The sequence below is a fragment of the Equus przewalskii genome, chromosome 13 (genome assembly GCF_037783145.1).
Source record: "Equus przewalskii isolate Varuska chromosome 13, EquPr2, whole genome shotgun sequence".
Taxonomy (NCBI): domain Eukaryota; kingdom Metazoa; phylum Chordata; class Mammalia; order Perissodactyla; family Equidae; genus Equus; species Equus przewalskii.
The window spans coordinates 4,385,007-4,405,957 of record NC_091843.1 but is presented as its reverse complement, the minus strand read 5'-3'; the positions used below and the strand labels follow the sequence as shown (position 1 = coordinate 4,405,957).

Genomic DNA, 20,951 nt, shown 5'->3' with positions numbered 1-20,951 from the left:
GTACCGCAGCGCGCTGACTGCCTCGGAGCGCGGCCGGAAGGCGGAGAGTGGGGTGGGGTTGGGGGAGAGGACTGCGGCGGAACCTGCCCTGGGCACCCCTGCCCCGGGCCGCTCTCTGCAGTCTGGCGCCGCGCCGGGGTCGCCGCAGCGCTGGGCCCCTCCCGGGCCACCTGTGCGCAGGCTGGCGGGCCCGGGAGAGCCCGGATCCGAAGAGCCGATCCACTCCGGGTTTCAGACTCCTGGCCCGGTCTCTGGAGACCGCACGGGGCGGTGGGAGGCCTCCCCGCCCACCACCCCAGCCCCTCCCCAAGGGAGCCTCGAGCATCGCCGGAAGGGATCCCCAGAGCTGGCCGTGGCCCTTGCACGCGGCGCGGGGCGGCCTGGCCCCTCCTTCCTCCCCCCCCCCCCCCGCCCCTCCTGGCCGCCGCCCCGCTCCGGTGCTCCAGTCCGGGTTTTGCGGCGCCCGCCGGCCCGCTCCCCGGCTGCGGGCTCCGCGCGGCGGCTGGCTTGGTGCGCGGCGCGGCTGGCGCTGCGCTCCGCCCCGGCTGCATTGCTGCGCTCCCGGTGCCCAGGGGAGCCACGCGCCGTCTGCGCCCCGCAGCCGGCCGCCCGGAGGCAGCGCAGTCCGCTGGCATGGGCCCCGGGGGCGCCCCGGGCTGGGGCTCTGGGCCGAGGCGCTGAAAGCCGCCCTCCCGCCCGCGGGGCCCCGCGCCCAGCCCGCTCACCCGCCCGCGGCCATGGCCGTCCGGCCCGGCCTGTGGCCAGCGCTCCTGGGCATAGTCCTCACCGCCTGGCTCCGCGGCTCGGGTGAGTCACGCGCGCGCTCTGGGGAGGCTTGTGGGGGACTGTGCGCGTGAACGCTTGCTGCTCTAGGGGGTTCTTGACCCGCGCTGCCGGATCGTCTGGGAGCCCCCCGAGGCCAAACTTTGCGAGGCGGGACGCGGGGGCCGCCCCTAGCTGCTGCGCAGCTTCCCCGCGCGCTTCCCCGGAAGCCTGGGTTCTGCCAAGTCCAAGAGCAGCTGTTAGCGCGCGGGGCTGGCGAGTGTAGACACCCCACGCCTCCGGGCGGGGGAAGTTTGCTGGCTGCCGGGCCCCAGAACAGGGTCGGGGGGTTGAATCAACGCCCAGGGAGCCTGACTTTAAGGGTCACAGATTGGAGGGTATTGACCACATCCCAGTGTCCAGGAGATCGAGGAGGGGGGTTGAGACCCCTCTTCCTGGTATTCGTATCTACCCCAAACAGCTACTCACAATTCCCAGCTTGGCACCTGGCCTCTGCCCACGTTCGGAACACAGTGTCCTCCTCTGTCCCCGCCGCACACGCTCGCACACGCACACACTCAGGCGTGGAGGCGCATACAGCAGCCCCCAGCCCTTGCAGCCCGCACAAAGCGCCGCGGCCCCTGGCCCGGGCTGTGGCTCCTGGCGATGGCTGCTGGCCTCCTTGGTGCATGGGGGCCAGAGTTGTGCGCGCCGGGTCGCACTTCCCCGTCTCCTTTTCACTGCACAGCCCTCCTTCCTTCCCTTCTTGTCCCGTCAACCACCCTAACCAGCCCGGTAACTCAGCCCTCAGCCCACCTCCCTTGGGGGTGGGGGACAGTTCCCCTGCATCCTTTGTCTGATCTCCCTGAGCTTCCACCTAGGCTGAGCTGTTGGGGCCTCCTGATCTCTGCCCCCCACTATGCTCTTAGCAGAGCTGAGCTTATGTGAGTATGGAGGGGGCGGTGAGGGGTATTTGTGTGATCAAGGGGTTATGGGGCTTGCCCTAGCAATTCTTGATTCTTGCTGCCCTGAGAACCTGGGGGGTGCCCCCCACCCTGGCCGGGCCATTGTTGATCCCAGGAGTGTCAGAAGGGACTGTTGGAGTTCCTAAGATGCAAAGCCAGACTGATGGGAGATCAATGAGTGAGAGCTCAGAGACCAGCCCAATGATTGAGGCTGATGGCTGTTTCTTTAAAGGGTCTCTGCGTAGCACATCCTGCACCCACCACTGCCTGGCCACACTCCCCATCCTGCCCCTTCAGTCCTCCCTCTGTCTCCCTTCTCCATCACCCCATCAGCCCTCAAATCCTTACTTTACAAACCCTTCTGCCCCATGACCTCCCCTTCTAATCCTGACCGAGCTGGGAGGCTGCACTGCCGTTGGGTATGTGTTCATATTGCATACATGTGTGTGTTAGGAGTGTGTGTGCAACACTCAGGGGGTGTGGGTTGGACCCCTAACCATGGCGAGCTGGGGGTGTTCATGTTCCTCACAAGGGTAGTGTCGCCAGATACCAAGTAGGAGCCCAGGAAATGTTTACTGAGTCAGATATGTGTGAGAGGGCTGTGTGGTCATATCTGCATGTTGCCCACGTGAGCACGTGAGGGCTGTGGGTTGGTATGTGTGCCCTGGTGATGATGGGAGCTGGCAGTGTGTGCAGCATTGGTATGTGTGTGGCCAGATGAGCGTGTCTGACAACTGGGCTGCCACATGTGTGTGGCGGTTGTGAGCAGTTGCACAGGTGAGCATGTGTAGATGAGAGGCTGATAAGTGCGGGTGAGTCAGGGCAGTGCAGCCTGGGGGGTGCCACATGGATCCCTCAGGAGGCCGTAGAGTGGGGGAACCACATCCTGAGTGGTGGGGCCCCTGTCGGGGCCTGGGCCAAGGCTGCCCGGGGAGCCAGTGCCGCAGGGCTGCCCTAGAGCGTAGCCTGCCTCCAGGCATCCCCTCTCAGGCCTGTGGGAGGAGCTGCTGAAGGACGTGGAGGGGCCCTTCTCTCGGCTGAGGCCCTTTGCTGCTGTCTTGCTCAGGCTCTGGGCACACGTGCCCAGGCAGGCTGGCCCTGCCATGACCCCGGCTCCTCCCGCACCGCCCATCAACTCCTCGGCACCAGCAGCTAGTGAAAAATGTGTGTGTGAGCGGTTGAGGGAGGGATGGCCAGCCAGGCAGCAGGGGGCGCTGGGGGCCAGCACCACTGCAGCCTCCAGGTCCCCCAGCCAAGCGCCCACCTTCAGTCACCGCCTAACACAAAAGCCTGTCCCTTCAGCACGCTCACCCAGGTAGACCCCTCTCTGTGTCTCCACACACAAGGACCCACCTGTCTCACAGGATTTTCCCATTCATACCCAGTCACGTGGCTGGCACCTGCCTCCCCACCCCTGTGGGCCGCATACATCTGTCAGTCTCCCAGTCACACAGATGGCTGCACTCCTTGGGGGAGGGGCCCATGGAACCTGGCTCTCCTGGAAGGTGGGCTGAGGGGCACCACGTGGTGGCATTGCCCATGCTGACCCTGACAATCTATCCTGGTAGCCTCTTTCTCCGGCCCCACCCCCATCCTCAGGGCTGGTCCTGGACCCCTCTGTCCACCTCCACTCCAAGACTGGAACAGTTGGTTTGTGGGGGAAGGTGTCTTGATTCTTTAGGGCTAAGAGATACCCTGCTCTCACTCACTCTGCCTTGGGTATGGGGTGGGCTGAGTTTGGAGTCCCCCAACTGTCCCCAGGAGAGGTCTGGTCCTCTGATTGGCCTGCCTGCTCCCCCTTACCTGTGTTGGGAGGGGCTTCCTTCAGGAGCCTGGGATTGACACTGACCCAGGTACCACAGCCCCAACCAAGAGCCCCTGACCTGGTTTCTAGGAGCAGCCAACTTGGGCCTCAGCCACGGAGTAGGGGCCTCTCCAGTCTTACACCCCTTCCTGGGCCCTTTCTGGGCCCCAGACCTGCAGACTCAAGCCATGTAGTCTCAAAGGCAGCAGCTGCCCTAAGCTCGGGGTAGGGGACCTCTTCTCTAGGCGAAGGCCCCGGTGCTGGGCTTCGCGGCCACCTGGGAACACTTGTGTCCACATACACACATGCCTGTGCCTGCTCATTCCAGGCCCTCCCTCTCCTGCCCCCTCCTCCGAGAGCCCTGCCAGTCCCCCACCTTATTCCCCCAGCTCAGGGCTAAGAACCTTACAGTCCCTCTTGGCTCTCCCTTCTCCTTCACGCTTCATGTCTAATCTGTCACTAAGTCCTCCAGCTCAGCCCTACTTGTGACATTGCTCTTGTCCCTCTGCTCCTTTTTTGCCCCTCCTCCAGCCCCCTTCTGCCTCACCCTTTTCACCTGGACCAGTGCAGTGGCCACCACCACTCCTCCCCCTCCTGTGCCTCCTCCACTTAGACTAATGCCCCTGGTGCCCAGGGGGGGAACCCCACTAGGAAGCCTTCTGTGGCTCCCCAGTACCAGCAGGTAGAGTCCAGCCCCGAGCCTGGGGCCCTCAGGGAAGCATTGCCACCTTCACTGGGCTGACCTCTGGGGAATGGGCGTCCTCCTGGCTTTGACTGCCGGTGGGCCAGGCATCCACACCCCCACACAGGCTCTGGCTTCCGCACTCTAGCTCCCTTGCCTTGCAGAACCTGGAGCCCGTGGCCCTGCCAGCCATGCTGCCCGCCACACCCCAACTTCCTCAGCTCTATCCAGACCTAGGCCAAGCCCCCTGCTGCTGCCAATCTCCACCCTGCTTATCTCAGCCTCCAGCTTCAATCCAGCCCCTCTAGGAGGCCTCCCCAGCTCCTCCCAGGGCCTGTGCAGGGGCTGTGGCACACCAATGAGCCTTGAGTGGCGACAGGACAGAGGTACTGATTGCTGGGCTCTGCAGAGGCACCTGGGGCCTGGGGCAGCTGCTAGAGGCCTCTGGCCCAAGTCACCTCTTCCTCGTTCTCGCCAGGGCTTCCCACAAGTACTGCCATTGTCTCTGTAACTCTGCTTTCAGCCCCCAGCATGCCCCGAGTCCCAGCCAGTCAAGTGCTGCCTTTTTCTATTTCCTCCGCTTGACTTTGGGTTCTCCGGCTGGGCAAGGGGAACTTACTCTGCCCCCCTTGGCAGCCGTCCCCATCCCTGACCCCAAACACAGTCTGCCCTGCTCCAGGGAGGCTGTCTGGGGTGGGGCTGAGCAAGCTGAAGCCCCACCCACAGACAGCAAACCAGCTCCCATGAGCTTATGTGTTATGGGCCCCCACACAGGTCATATGTCCATGTCTGTTGCATAGGAACCTCCCTGCCCACCTCCATCCCTCCCAGGCATTGATGTTCCAGGATGGGCATCTTCTCATGTGAATGATTTCACTTTGGCCCCCAGACCTGCAGGCACAAGCCCCTGGAAGGTGGGGCTGAGGGGCACCAAGCTGTGGCACTGCCCTTCCTGACCCCGACAGTCTGTCCTGGGGCTTCCTTCTCAGGCTCCACCCCGTCTTCTGGGCTGGACTTGGCACACAGACTTGGCCTACTCTGTGCTGCACCTACTCGAGGCTCCTGGTTCCTGAGACTGAACCCCAGGAGAGCCTGGCCCCTGGGCCCCAACCATCCTTGCCACCCAGATGGGCACTCAGCTTCCTGCGATCAGTTCCACCCACCCACCCCTTCATTCCTCGTCTCCTCCATGGGAGTGGCATCGAAGGGTCCACCACCCTGTGGGACGCCTCGGGCCTCTCTTCCTGTCAGGTGGAGCAGAAAGGGCAGGAGGTTTGAGGAAGACAGGACTGGGTCTCCAAGCCATCTGACTTTGGCCGAGTTACTTTTACGCCCCAGCCTGATTCTACCCCTGTAGGATGGGGTCAGTTCTGTTTCCTGGGACGACAGTAAGGAGCTGATGGGCAACTCAGAGAGACTGCCCTGGTGGGCTCTGACATGGAGCAGGTGCCTGTGGCGTGTCTGTCTCCTGCCTCCATTTTCCGGGCATTTGAAGGGGCACGAGTTAGCACAGGTTGGTGCTTAAGCTGCTTCAGGGCCTAAGCCCAGACAGAGGAGAAGAGGGGGTCTCAGTGTGAGCAGCTCCCCTTCTCGCTGCTCCAGCCTCCGGAAGGAGTCGGTGCGTCTCGTCTCGTTGGAAGAAGCCTGCGGCCCCCATCCACTCGCATCGCCCCCTGCAGGGCCCTGGGCCTGATTCAGACATCGATGCCTCCAGTGTGCAAAGAGTTTTGTTTGGGAGTTCTGTGAAGATGATGATTTGGGCTCAGCTTGTCCTGGAGCTGTGTGCTGATGGTTAGCACTGGCACACAGAACGTGGCAGCAAAGGAGAGGGGGACCCTGGATGGAACTCAATTCTAGTCCCGACTCTGCCGTTTGGTGGCTGTGTGTTTTTGGACAAATCACCCTCTTTGGGCTGTGTGCCTCTTTGTATACTAAAGGATTGGGCTTGATGATTCTATTGGGGAGGCTGCCTTGGACATGCATTCAGCAACAGGTTCCCCTAGGTTCCCCTCACACCTGCCCAGCACCTGCCAAAGCTGCCAGCCACTCTGCAGCAGCTGCCTGCGTTGCCTTGGAGCCAGGTGGCTGTGAGGCAGAGGTGGGAGTTGTGAGTCCTAGCACCCAAGCCAGGAAGCAGGGTGAGCTTTAGCTGGTGAACACACCCCATGGCCTTCTCACGACCCTCAGAAGATCAGAGCGCCAGTGCCTGAGGCCCGCCTTCTTCCCAGGCACTGACGCCAGATGCCGCCAGATGCCGCAGGCAGCCTGCCCTGGAGCCGGAACCCCATGCAGGTCGAGCAGGTGGTGGAATGGTGCAGTTGGCAGGCTCTGTGGTCCGGGTTTGGACCAAGGCTGGGATTGAGTGAGGCAAGGGAGGTGCCTAGGGTGCAAAATATGGGCGGCGCAAGTGCAGGGTCAGTCCTGAGAGTGAGTGCTGTGCCTCAGCCTGCTCTTGGCCATGGATCCAGCTCCTCCCTGCTCTTCTGCAGTTTCCGGGTCTCTAAAATGGAGTCATAAAAGGACCTACCTCACAGGCTGCTGTGCAGATTAGGCAGACTGATGCAGTTCAGTCCTGGCACACAGTAGGCACTTGATAAATGTTAGCACTTGACAGTGATGGATATGGCAGAGGGCACTGTTCCCATCCTCTCCTTGGGAGAGTCCTTGGTGCCATCTTTGTGGGAGAGGCTGCAGCTGGGGGGCCAGGTGGGAGGGCAGGGGCCTGAGGGGAGGCCTCCATTTGGGAATGGGGGACAGGCCTGGCGTCTCTTCTCTGCCCACTTTGACGCCCAGGGGCAGGGCATACAGAAGTCCCCCACCCCTCCCCCTCTAGGAGTGGTTGTTGGCCGGCCCATCCTAGTCCCCCGTGAAATGGGGGTGAGGGGGAGACTCACAGAGATCAGGAGAGGCCTGAGCGCAGTGCTCATCCCCAGAGCAGGCCACACGGGGCAAGTCTTAGGTCCCACTTAGATGAGGGAGGGGGCCATGGTGAGAGCAACAAGGGCCAGCGTCCTGTTGGGTGAGCCCCCCAGAGCCAGGCCCTTCCCATCCCCGGATGTCGGAGCTGTGTCCGATTGGAAGGCTCAGGGTCACCTTGAGCTCCAGGAAAATATGCGGCTGAGATTTGGGTAGGGGGAGTCAGTCAATTGCCTGAGCCTGAGGGACAGTTGCAGGGCCCCTGGGGAGGGAGCTCTGGACCCTATATGCCACTTCTGCCCTATACCCCCCAGCCAGGGTGGCCAGTGGGACTTCCCATGCCCTCACCCCAGCACGTCCACCTGAGAGCCTGCAGGGGAGTGCAGCTCCAGCTAGACCGTACCTCCTCCTATTTGGGGTGGAGACCAAACGGATTTGAGGGGCTGTTGGGTTTTCCCACGCCGGCATCTTTCCAGCCCCCCCCTCCCAAAGAGGGTCCCCAGCACAGGCAGGTAGGAGTGCTTCCTTTAGCCTCCCCGGCGTGACTACATCCTACCTCCTCCCCAAAACAACCCCCACCCGTCCTCCTCGTAGCTTGGTCGGCGGGGGTCACGGGCTAGAGGCAGGCCTCCGGCCAGGCGAGCTTCGGAACACGTGAGCGGCGGTGGGGCGGCAGGGACCCGAGCCAATGGGAGCCCGAGCCCAGGGGACCGGCAATTAGCAGCCGCGCCCGCCGGGGCTCCGGGGAGGGCGCCCCCGCGGGCGTCCAGGGGAAGCGGGCGCTGCGCGTGCTGCCCGCCGCCCTGCCCGCGCCGGCGCTGGGAACGAACGCGCGGCCGCGCGGGAAGGGGCGGGCTCCCTCCGCCCGCCAGCCCGCCCGCGGCCGCCCGCCGGATTAGCGGCTCTTTGTTCGGGCCTGTTAACAAGTTCCTGGCTGAGCGCTCGGCTGCCGCCCGGGGAGCGGCCGTCCAGCCTCCGGGCACCGCGGCTCGCGGCCTCCCCCGCCCCCACCGCCTTCCCCGGGACCCGGATCCGCGACTGGCCGGTGGGCACCCCGGCGGCCTGGTGGCTGCAGGACTTCCAAGAGCCCCCAGGCTGACCTCGCTGCAGAAGGAAGGAGAGGGTCCTGTTGCTTGGGCACCTCCTGTAGCCCAGGGCCTTCAAGTGCGCGGCTGTCTGGGGTCCCCTTTTACAGATGAGGCAGGGCTGGGCTTCCCGAGGTCCCAGGTGGCCATCCTAGACAGGGCTGGGGTTCCAATCCAGGTCTTTGACACCCAACGGCATCCTCCTTCTGCTAAGAGGAGAGAAACCTAGGGCGGCAAGAGGAGGAGCCTTTGGTGTCTGTAGACTGCCACATTTGTTATTTTTAATTAACTTGGTGGCGGTGGTCACCGTGGCCGTGCTGGGTTCAGCCTGCATCATCTGATTGGAACCTCAAGACAAGCCACAAGGTCGGTGAGGTTAGTCCCATTTATTAGATGAGGACACTGAGGCTCAGGGAAGTGGCAGAACTGGTACCTTGTTACTGTTCAAACTCAGCTCCCCCAACCCACACCGTGGGGTGCAGAACCCTGTCCCATGTGGCCAGTTGTCAGCAGAGCTTTGTCTGGTATCTCGTGGACTTAAAAGGCCATGGGAGAAGGTCAGGGGACCTTGATTCTCTGTGTAGGCCAGTCCCCTCATGCAGGTGGGAAAACCCATATCCCCCTCCACATCCTGCCTCCTGACCCCACCCAGAGTGGGCACTTGCTAAACCTGGGCGGGGCCATCCAGGCCCCAGGACTTTGATGATACAACCCCTCCGGGATTGGCTTTCCAGCTTGCCCAGGGCCACACACCTTCAGGCAGCCGGGACTGTTCACAGCTACTTTCTTAAAATGAAGGGGAATCCTTCCCAGTAAGTTCCCCCAAATGGTTCTTGGCTCTTCCTTCTGGGGCCACACAGGATGGGTCTTCCCCTTTTCAGTTACTTAAGACATCGGCACTTCCTCAGGCCAGGCGCCTGCAGTCCTCTCAGCTGTTCCTCCTGTGGCATGGTTCCCAGCCCCCTCCCTGCCCCCTGCCTCCTTTTACCTGCCTCTAGATGTCAGTCTCAGGAGCTTATCCCACTGGGACACATGCCCCCGCATGGACTAGTGTAGGATACTAAGTGTGTCTGTTGCAAATATTGAAAAACCCAACCCAAACTGGCTTAAGCAAAAAAAAAAAAAGCGGGGCGGTGGGGGGGCGGATTTATTGGCGTATACAACTGAAAGGCCAGGGGTGGCCCTGGCTTCAGGCAGGGTTGGATCCAGGGAGAACAGTGCCACCAGGATGCATCCCTCATCTCTGCTCTTGAGGTGCTGGCACCACTCTCCAACAACCTCTTGCCTCACAGCCCCAAGGTGGCTGCTGGAGCTACCAGAGCTCCATCCGTGGAGGCCCGGTCCGGAGAGAAAAGAGAGAGCATCTCTTCCCTCAGCCATCCAACAAATGTCCCAGTCATTCCTCATTTGTCCGACCCAAGTGCTATGCCATGTGCGCCAGTCCCCACAGCCAGGGTTATGGTCATGCAATTTAGCTTGGCCCTGAACCGCTTATGCCGCCGTCCTGTTATGCAGGCTGTTGGCCACCACTCGCAGCTTCTTGTCCACTGAGAAGGGATGGGTACATGGTCCTCAGATTTAACCAGGATGTCATCCATATATTTCACCCGAGTATTTAATAACAATGCTGAATAGCACCAGGGACCAGCCTGAGGCTCAGAGGTAAAGATCCAAGTCTGGATCAACGCTAGCTTTTTAATCAGCTGTGTTAGAGGACACTGCTGGCCACCCAACAGGTTTTGCATTCCCTTAAATGTGCCGTCATCTGGTTCATATATCTCTGTTTACTGATCCTGAGATATTTTATCAGGTGCCTGGCTGAAACCCACACACACTGTTCCCAGGCTGGCCCTGAGCTCCCAGGACAGTAACCCTATAGTAGGGAAAGCTGGCCTGGCGTGACAGGCCGTGGGGGTCCCAGCGTGTCTCTCAGTGTCCCTGCTTCCCTTGTTCATCTGTGGCTGACTGAGAGCGCTACCAGAGCCGGGCCTGGGGTTTGCATCAGCCTCTCCAAGCTGTGGCTCTTCCAGTGGACGTTTGTTGTGTTTTGTATCTGTCCGGCTTCCGTTCCAGTCCCACCAGGACCCCATGACCATGACCTCTCCCCTTGCGTATAGTCTTAATGAGTGTCTTAGGGAGCCCCTTCGTCTCAGCAGCAGAGCCCAAGTGAGACAGGTAAATAATTTCCCCTGTCTTGGTTCCTCTCCTGCTCCAGAGCCTGCTTTTTAAGCCTCTTTTATTCTCTCAACCCAATTTCTCACCAGTACTTTCATTTTTTGCTTAAAAGTGTGAGAATCAGTGTCTGTTGCTTGCATTCACAGAACCTAACTGGTGCGTTCACTGAATCCAACTTTCTTCCCTTTTTGAGAACTGGACCGCAGCTCACGCCTCTCCTGCCCCACAGCTGCTCCCGCTCCCACTTTCTCGGGGGCCGGCGGGGGGTTCAGCAGGCCCCTGCCAGGACTGAGGTGTGATTTATCAGGACCAGAGGCCTGAACTCATTCAGAACAGCCGCTTGACCTGTCCTGATCTTGCCTTTTGGTCTCCAGTGCTTTCCTACTACAGTCTGTCCTGCCTCTCCCCTGTGGTGTCCTCAGGTGCACAGTGGTGGGGTCAGCAGGCCCGCCCTGTCCCGTCCTCCTCCTCCAAGCCATCTTGCTCTAGCCCTTCCCACAAGCGTCAGCTGGACCTGAGCTTAGTGTTTCTCACACGGTTCTCCCGCCCATGCCTCTCATCCGAGGCTTTGTCCTTGGTTTCCAGCCGTCTGTCCGTGTTGAGTATGTCTGGCCAGAATCTGAGCCTCTTTAGATGTCTTCAGCTGCTCTCACACTTCTAGAATCTAGCTTCCTCCAGGTCCTTTGGGATCACACAGCCAGAGGTCCATTTTTGAGACCCACCCAGTCCTGCCAAGACCCCTTTCCTTTCAGACCCCTGCTCTCCTGGGGGGCTTATCTTTAGCGTGAATTGCCTGAAGCTCACCACCCATAGGCCGGGACGCCCTTCTGAGGGTGGGCAGCATTCCCTCCCCAGCAGTGACGTGCTGGTGAAGGTTTGACAGTCATCTCTCTGGGAGAGCTCAGGCACAGATCGGCCAATTTCCGTGGTGTAAATACTCCCACCACAGCTTATTTCAAGCTACCAGTGTGATGTCAACTGGCTCGCAAAATGATGGGCCCTCCGAGCCAGGATGAGCTGGCTCCAGCACACTGCTGTTCCCTGGTCACCCCAGCCCTCTGAAGAAGTAGTCACAGGAGAGGAGTGACAAAGGCTCCTTAGGCCTCTGCCTGCAGGACCCATCGACCTCCCCAGGCTTGGAGGGTCTGCTCCTGCGGGCGCCAGGCTCGCTGGTGGGCGGAGAGCTGGGGAGTCCGTTGGGACTAGAGGGTTGTGATCCAGAGCCGGGACTCTGGAGCTGAGGGTGTGGGTTAGAATCCTAAACCAGCTGACCTTAGACAGGCGATTCCAGCTGTCTGTGCCTCAGTGTCCTCATCCAGCAAATGTGGCTCAGGGAGGGTTCCTGCCTCATAGGGTTGTGAGAACTGAGTGAGTTATTCTGTATGGGGCACTTAGCCCAATCCAGGCCCACAGCGGATGCTCTGTAATTGAGAGCTCATGCTGTGTGGACAGCAGTGTGTATGCTCACTTTTGGCCTCCCTCTGTGACACCCCCCTGCAGTGTGTGTGTGTGGACGTGTGTGTATGTTTGTGTTGGGGGGTGACGCCCACAGAGTCCTTGGCTGACAGCACTAGCAGAAGGCATAAAGGGCAGGACCCTGCCATCTAGAATCTTGGGAAGTGCTCATTTTGGGGTGACGAACTTTCACGAGAGGGCTTGAGAAGGAAGGTTGACGTGGTGAAGGATGACTCACCCAGAGTCACTTGGCCAGGTATGACTCCTGACTGCCTGGAGGCCCGGTGGGTCCCCAGGATACACAGAGCAGAGAGGTGGCAGAGGCCACAGAGACATTTGAGAGCCCAGATGGGCTGGCCAAGGACAACCCACCTGCCGGCCTATGGCTTCAGGGCTGGTCTGTGGCCACCCCCCTTCCTCTGCTCCTGAGTTCTGGGGGCCCTGAGGCCAGAGTAGGAGAGGGACTCTGCCTGGGACCTTGGCATGTGGTGGGATTGGGCCCGACAGTGAAGGGAGGGGAAGAAAGTGCAGGCATTCCCTGGTGACAGTGTGGGTACAGGGGAGCCAGGAGGCGCAGCCTGGCTGGAGCAGACGGCGCCTGTGGGGGACCAGAGAGCGACAGGGCTGGCTACATCGTTGAGCTGGGGAGTGACAGGCGGTGAGCAGTGTTTAAGGAAGATTAATCTGGCAGCGCGTGGAGGATGGATGGGAGCAGGGAGAGGCTGGAGGCAAGGAGACCAGCCAGGAGGCTGCTGCGGTCATCCAGGCAAGAAATGACGAGGCCTCCCTTCCCAGCAAGCAGGCAGTGGGGATGGAGCAAGAGAGATGGATGTGGGAGACATTTGAAAGGAGGAGCCTCTGGATGTTGCATGTGGGGGGTGAGGATGGGGAGGAGGCAAAGATGATTCAGAGCTTTCAAGCCTGGGGAAGTGATGTCAGAGGCAGAAAATGGATGGGGAGCTGTGATGGGGGAGAAGCCGAAAGAGCAAGAGGGCTCCACGGTGCCGTGGGCTGCCCGCAGGGAACTCCACCCCGCCAGGCCCTATCCGGAGCATGGCCATCCATCAGGGCACTTTGGCCACAAGCAACAGAAACTGGCTCTGGGCAAGTTGAGCACAGGGAATGTAACAGAGGGTGGTGAGGGCTGGCAGATGCCATAGGTACTAGAGGGACGAACTTAAAGTCATGTCCTGGGAGAGAAGTCCTGCGAAGGGCAGGGTGGTGACGGGCTGTCCTCTTTAGTTCAGGGCACTGAAGGCAGGAGGGGAGGGTGGGTTTGCTTGTTCTGTGTAGCCCTGGAAGGTAGGGTCAGGACCAGCAAGTAAGAGACACAGGACACCAAGACAGACCTTCCTAACAAGCAGTGACATGGTGGCCTGGCAGGCAGGGAGCGCCCGTTCGGTAGGGCTGTTGAAACATGCCTGTCGGGACCTGTCAGGAAGACTGTGGATAGGTGGCAGGTGGCTTTGGTGAGGCTCTATGGTGAAGGGGAAAGGGTGGGGCTTCGGAACTGACTTGGACTCCTCTCTCAGCCCCACCCTTACTAGTTGGCCTTGAGAAATTTCTTTCCTGTTGGGAACTGGGCTTTCTGAAGAGATGACCCCATCTCATAGAATCTTGTCATTTCTCTGGTGCCCGTTATTGACTACTCAACACGTGTTCTCATGAGCACAGCACCTCCACCCTTCCTTAGGTGGGCTCCTCCCCAACACCATGTGGTCCGGGTGGGACTGTCAGTCATGGTACCCCCTCCGCTCCCTGGGGGAAAGCACCTGACCAGGCTGGCAAATGCTGGTAGGGGTCCTGGGCACAGTGATTAGTCCAGGCTGGCCACATGACCTGGGCTCAGCCAGTCAGGATCCTTCCCGCAGCTTTTCCCGCCTGGAGGTGGAGGAGCTGCCCTCTCTGCCTCTGGGGTGGGTAGCTGTGAAGATGCCGGCAGGGACGTTGGACCAGTGGCGGCTACTTCCCCATTGTATGGAGAGAGCCTGACTGCAGAGGTGAGTGGGGCCAATGCACAGGAATATCAGAGACAAGCTAAAGGGGGAGATGTCCTGTTGGCCCTGACCCCCGGAGACTCAGGGCTTTGTGACTTTTTTCTCAGTCCTCCAAGCTGCCCCTACAGCCTTCCCAACCCTTGAGCCAAGAACTTCCTGCTTTAGGCTTACGCCAGCTTGGGTTGGGTTTCGGTACCCTGCACCTGAAAGGGCCCTGGCACAGGATCTCAGGAGGAAGACATGATGATGTGGGCAAAGCACCCATCCAGGGGTGGCCAGGTGGCAGTGTGCAGGGCATTCATCCCCCAGGTGGCAGATATAACATTCTGAAAATTAGAGAATTCACGTAAAAGTCCAGGATACAGGTTTCTCTTGAAAAAATCAGATCTGGGCACTGAGAGACCACTTTCCTGGGTGGGCAGGGGCTGGGACCTGGCTGCCACCTTGGCAGGTATACACCCCCACCACCCCAGGTGTCCTCCACCCCAGGCACCCCCACACCTCTGGGGGCGCCCCCACCACCTCTGCACGCTAAGGCTACATTCCCCACCCCGCGCACAGTGTTCAGTGTCTGGTGGGCACCGAGGATGTGTGCAGACGCCTTTTCTCCCCCCACCCCACCCCTCCCGCTCTAGGAGCCTGTGTTTGCTGCCTTAGATTCCACCTGTTCCATTTGAGTTGGCAGCAGACGGTCAGGTGGAAACGTCTGAAAGATCACTGGAAACCCAGGCCTGGCACTTTGAGATGTAGTGAGGGCAGGAAGTGGAGATGAGAGGCCCATTCATAAGGAGCTGGTCACAGGCACCGTGAGCTGGAATCCCATTCTAAGGGGTGATTGGGGAAAGGCTGTGGCTGAGATGGAAAAGGAAGATTTGGGAAATGATTCTGAGGAAGCCAGAAGGAGGCCAAAGAGAGAGCCGCGGGAGCCAGGGAGGAGTTTAAAGCTTGGAGAAGCAGAGGGAAGCAGCCGCGGGGAAGGCCGTGGGGAGAGGCTGTGCAGATGAGGCCTGGAGGACACGCACCACGTGGAGGCTGGGGAGCTGCTGGGGGGCCTGTGCTGGGAAGCGCCACACCAACATCAGAGAGCCGGGAAGAGGGGGGTGGCCAGAGGCCACTTGGAATGTGTAGAGCTGGGACAGAAGGATATTAGAGCTAGAAAAGGCGTGGGTGCTCCAAGACTTCAGAGGAGGAGGCCGAGTGCTGGGAGCAGGGGCCGGTCAAGCACCTGTACATGAGCTCTCTCTGCAGGCTCAGACTGAAGTGACCGCCCCACGTCACGGGGGCCGCCACCGCCCCAGGCCCCAGCCCAGCCCAGCCCCTCTGGGTGCATGTCTGCAGAAGGAGGTGGGGCGGAAGGCCCAGGACCCCGGGGAGCTTTGAGGGAAGCGGAGAGATGGACTGGGGGACAGGGCCAGGTGAAGACAGGGACACCTCAGTCATTAAATCAGCATTGGTGGAGCACCTACTGTGTGCTGGGCCACACGTTAGGCACTGCGGATACGCAGTGAGCCGGGCGGGTGCCGTCTCCCGTGGGAGGAGATGACTGTAAGCACAGAGGCACGTTCCAGTAATGAGGAAAGATGCTCTTCAGGAGGCGGTAGGCAGGGAAAGAGGGCCACACGGCCACGTGGCTGCGAGTGAGCTAGAGGCGGGCAAGTTAGACTGGACAGTCAGGCCCTTCTGAGGAGGCGACGTGTGAGCTGAGACTTGAGTGACAGGACGGAGCCAGCCATGGGTGCAGCGGCCGAAAGGTGGTTAGTGAACGTCGGCTGTGGTCTGGGCACCAGCAAGTGGGGCGTAGGGTGAAGAGAGAACACAGTGACTTTTCTCTGTGTTCCTTTGTGCATATGCCCCCTCGGGTTCCAGAAAGGCACAGTCAGAGGAGCTGAGCGGTTGAAAGTCCCTCTGAAGGCAGATCTCGCAGAGCCAACGCGGGTGAGGAAGGAGACACGCAGGTGGGGGTGCCGGACGAGGGAGCCCGGGTCTGAGGGTCAGGGGGCACTCCTCTGCCTGGTCTGGGAAATGGGCGGGATGGCCCAGGTCTGCGCTGTCAGGGAGCTGATCCTGAGGCCTTGAAGTGGGGAGCAGGGGCAGGGGTGAGGGCGGGAAGAGGGAGGGTGTGGGGAGAAGGCAAGACAGGCCACTTACCCTCAGGCGAGGACAGCACCATCCTGCAGTCTCAGTGCCACCATCCCACCACCTCGCAGAATCAGATACCAACCGTAAGCTGAGCGGAGGGATGTCGGGTGAAGCGGAGGTTCACCCCCTTCTTAAGCACTTTGGTGCGTATTTGTGTGTGTGTATATTTAACTAGGATGAAATTCATGTAACATAAAGTTAACCATTTTAAAGTACACAGTTTAGTGGCATTTAGTAAGTTCACAATGTTGTGCAACCATCACCTCTATCTGGTTCCAAAACATTCTCATCAGCCCCAAAGGAGACCCCCGTTAGGCAGTTACTCCCTCTGCCCCCCGCACACAGCCCTGTTTTTGGTCTCTGTGGATTTGTCTGTTCTGGGAATTTCCTGAAAGTGGCCTTTTGAGGCTGGCTTCTTTCACTTAGCACGATGCTTTGGAGGGTCATCCATGGTGTAGCTGGTGTCAGCACTTCACTCCTTTCCATGGCCAAGTAACGTTCCACTGTATTCAGAGAGCACGTTTGGTTTCCCGGGTATCATGCATCGATGGACGTTTGGGTGGTCTCCGCCTTCCGGCTGTTGTGAATAATGCGCTTGTGTAAGCACCTCTTCTCAGAGCTCTTGGGTACGTACCTGGGAGGAGTTGCTGGGTCATATGGGAACTCTAGGTTTAATTTTTTGAGGAACCCAAAAAGTGTTTTCCTCAGCAACCATTTTATGTTCCCACCAGCAAGGCATGAGGGTTCCAGTTTCTCCACATCCTTCTGCTTATTTTTGAAATATTAAATTCTTGCAAAACTTGTTTTTCTCCTCTCTTGGCGCTCCAGCTTCACTGGTGCCTGAATCTGTGTGGAGCCTGCCCCCCAGGCCAGCCAGCCCTGCCTGGTGTGGGTTACCTGGCCAGGATTGGCATCAAAGGGCAGGTCGGGGGAACTGGGGCAGCTGGGGGCACATGGCCCTGCAGGCGGCAGGTGGGCAGGTTGGCTGTCAGGGAAGGAACTGGCCTCTCTCCGCCCTCTGGGACCCTGTTTCCCTCCCCCCTCCCTTCTTGCCCGGTGCATGCCCCTAGCTGGGAGCTGCCCTTCGCCACCCCTCTGCTCCGTTTTGTGTGTGCGTCTCATCACCAGGATAAATGTGGCTACAAACAATGCGGCGGGCTGGGTGCTAATTTGTCAGACACAGTGCTCGGCTGTGATTCCGAATACATTAACATTTTCCCATGAAATCATTTCAATTTTTAGTGATTAAGAAGTATTTGTTTTAAAGCATCATGGTGATTTACTGCAGACCTGGGGGGCAGTGGGGGCAAGGATGGGGGAGCCCCCCAGGTACGATGTCATTCGTGGGTACTAGCACAAGCAGAGCTCATGCCAGTCACCACCCCACGCCCACCTGTGCCCACCCATACCCACCACGGGTTTCCTGGGTATAGGGCTGGGGGTGGCAAGGAGTGGGCAGGTCACAGGACTGGCTGGTGGAGACCATAGGGTGTATGGGTCCTTGAGGGCACTGGGGCCCAGAAGCCTCAGCCCCCGATCTTCTCCCCTCTTCTCCATGTCATTCAAACCTCACTCAAGTCACCTCAGAGAGGCTCCCCCTGGCCCCTAACCTCAAGTAGCAGCCTGACACTCTCTGTTTTAGCTTCTTCGTGGCACTTACCAACATCGGAGATGACCTTCTTCTTTGAATTGTTAGCTCTTTATTTTCTCCTTCCCCCCATTAGAACATAAGGGACCTTGGCCTGCTCACTGTTATGTCCCCCATGCCTAGAACAGTGCCTGGCACTAAGGAGAAGGTCAGTATTTGTTGGATGGATGGGTGGATGGACGGACGGACAAGCAGACAAGCAGATGGGTGGATGGATGGATGGATGAGTAGATGGGTGGGCAGTTGGATGGATGGATGAGTATATGAGTGGATGGATGGACAGATGGATGGATGGATGGATAGTTGGATGGATGGATGAATGGATGGATGGGTGGATGGATGGATGGATGAGTAGATGGGTGGGCATTTGGATGGATGGATGAGTATATGAGTGGTTGGATGGATGGATAGTTGGATGGATGGACGGGTGGATGGATGGACGGATAGATGGATGGATGGGTGGGTGAGTGGATGGGAGGGAGAGAGGTTGGATGATTGTTCAGGGGACACAGAAGACCCCTCACCATACTATGCATCATAATCCTTGAGTCAAGCTCCCTCTAGGACTTGAGGGACCCCAGCCCTTCCCAGGCAAGCCATCTCTTGTGTGCCAGGCTTCTGGCCACCTGGGAAGAATAAGTTCATTAGCAATAAGGCTGGTACTCACAGGGCTCTAGACCCCCCACTCTTCCTCATCACCCCCGCTCTTTAGAGCCTGTCTGTGTCTCCCTCTCCAGATGGATGGGAGCCACTGAGGGGTTCCCTAGGGCTTTGGACAGACCAGCTCCTCCAGGTCCCAGCTGTTGTCAGCCTTCTTGGCCAGGGACTCTCTCCTCCGCTCCTGGAGACTCCTAAGCAGGGTGGCCCTCTCCAGAGAAGCTTATAGGGCCGCTAAGGCCTGGGCATGAAGGATGTGCTTGCACAGGGCATGTATGTGGCATGTACCTGCTTGTGTACTGGCAAGTGTATGAGAGGATGTGCTGGGAGATTTGCCGAGCGAGACTCCCGCTTCTGCAGGCGTCTCTCCGTGGTGACCACACTGGAGTCCCTTCCTCACCCCTCTGTGCCTCCCAAACTTCTGTGGCCCTGTGCCTCACTCCTGTACCCCAGATCAGACCCCTCCCCCACCGACCCCAGTGAAAAGAAAATAACTGGAAGCTTTTATCGTTCAGCAGAAGCAACATCAGAAAACAATTATTGTTTTAATTACCTGCTGTCGCTGTACAAGACAGGGAGGTTGTAAAGTGTGATAAAATCTTTCATGTTAATGGACTGCCAGCCTGGGCCAGGGCGCGATTTATGGGACTGCAGATGGCAGCTCCAGTCAGCTGGTATGGAGCCCCCTGGGCCCCACCTCCCCATCCCTGGGGGCAGGTCTCCAATGCCAGGGGCCTGGGCACCCTTTTGGCCATCACACTTCTACCAACATGGCAGGGACCCAGTGCTTGAGACAGCATGTACCCAGGGGAGTCCAGGAGGCTCCCTCCCTATAAGCTGAACCTTCGATGGGCCGCTCTTTCCGCTCAGTGGAAGGCACACAGTTTTGGCCTGGGTCTGGCACATGAGCCTGCCTCTGTAAATGGGCCTCTCCCCACGACCTGCTCTGCTCTGCTGCCCTCGTCCTCCAGCCACACAGGGCCCGTGCCCCGGGCACCTCCTGGACTCCTGCACTGCCCAGAGCCGGTCCTCCCCACAAGACCTGTAACCTCATACCTGTCTCCTCCTCCGTTCTCCTCCACTTCCTGGAGCCTGACGGCTGGCCGTTGCCTCCTGGTGGAGGTCCTCGTCTCTCCTTCTGCCCTCAGCCAAGCAGCCTCGCTGCTGCGCCCGAATCTTCCTGGAGCCCGTGGTGGTGTGCCCCTGCTTGGGAAGCAGTCTCTTTTGTCTTAAGCGCTTTCACACGTTGTCTCATTGAAGCCTCGCAACAGAGCTTGGAGGAGGTGCTGCCACTACGCTCCCCGTTTTACAGATGTGGAAACCAAGACATGGCAAAGTCAGGTGTGTGGCTGACAGTCTGACTGCAGAGGCTGGTCTGAAGACTAAATGGGAAATGGGGTAACAGTTAGGAGATGCTTGGAACCATGCCGGGAATAGAGTTCATGCCCAGTGCATTTTAGCTCTAATAATAATTCTTGTTGTTATTGCTGTTCAGCCTGGAGCAGATCACTTTCCTCATCTGTGCATTGGGAACAGCGATCGCCTATCCTATAGGAGGAGAGATCAGATGAGCCCGTGTCGTGGTGTGCGGTGTAGGGCAGGTACATGGTGAGAACTTAGGACCTGTTAGCTGCTGTCCTTGCTGTTGCCATGGTGATGGTGGCAGAAGTTGAGGCTGTGAAGATAAGTTGAGTCCACGTTATGCCCGGTCTTTAATACCACACCAAGGAGTTTCGAGCCGTTCCAGAGGCAGTGGGGAGCCGTGGGAGATTTTAAGTCAGGAAAGCATGTGACCAGATCTGAAGTTTAGAAGCATTATGGTGGCTCAGTGGCAGAGCAATGGGTGAGAAAGCAAAGCTCGGTACCAGAATGACCCTGGTGAGGCCTGATGAGGCCTGCACCCCAGCCGTGGCCGGGACAGTGCCAGCCGTGGTGAAGGTGGACGGGCAGGGCTTGGTCACCACTTGGGCAGAGGAGGAACAAGAGAAGAGCCAGTGGTCTGCATGGGGCTGGCCTCTGCCAAGGCGCATACCTTTTTAGATCCTCTCTTCCCTACCCAGCCCCAAGCACAGGCCTGGCACACATGGTGGCCATTCTGGCCTCCAGAACACGGGTAATTGGCTAAGACGCAGGGAGCAGCAGGAGCAGCTGGGGTTGAGGCCAAATCAGAGTAGGGAGGAGCCCAACTCAAGAGAAGCTTTAGGTCATTGCCTGGGCCTGGGGGACGCTTCTCTGAGCCTCCTCAGGAGCCTGGTTTCGTCTGTGGATGGGCTTGGATGCAGGCTGCGAGTCTGCCCCACGTGGCTTCACTCACTAATTCATTCACTCACCCACTCATTCATTCATTTCTCAACTCACATCTTCAACAAATGTTTGTTGAGCACCATCTCTGTGCCAGGCTCTGAGTCGGACCCTGGGGACGCCGGGCAGGGCATGGGAGCTGTACGCACACCCTCTTGGAGCTGACGTTTTAGTGGAGGAGACGGGCAACGAGCCAGTGAAGAAATGAAATAATTGCAGGCTGTCGGGAGTGCAGAGAACAAAGAAGGAGCTGAGACGCGGTCCCCCTCCTCTCTCCTCCTCTCAGTCCCTGTCCTGTCTGCCTGTGAGAAGTGGCTCGCGGCTTCCCGACCTTGCTGAGATGCATGGTGGGCATTAGCGGCCCG

General features: G+C 59.2%; 1 protein-coding gene across 2 annotated transcripts in view; it reads left to right on the top strand.

The window, feature by feature from the left end:
- Window positions 1-460: 460 nt before the first annotated feature.
- Window positions 461-20,951, top strand: part of UNC5A (unc-5 netrin receptor A) — a 61,343-nt gene continuing 40,852 nt past the window's right edge. The window contains exon 1 of one of the 2 annotated variants that reach the window (XM_070570275.1): window positions 461-807. In XM_070570275.1, the coding sequence (XP_070426376.1) occupies window positions 738-807 (70 nt within the window). In that variant the 5' untranslated portion in view covers window positions 461-737. The remainder of the gene's footprint in view (window positions 808-20,951) is intronic. The other variant, XM_070570277.1, reaches the window with a different exon arrangement.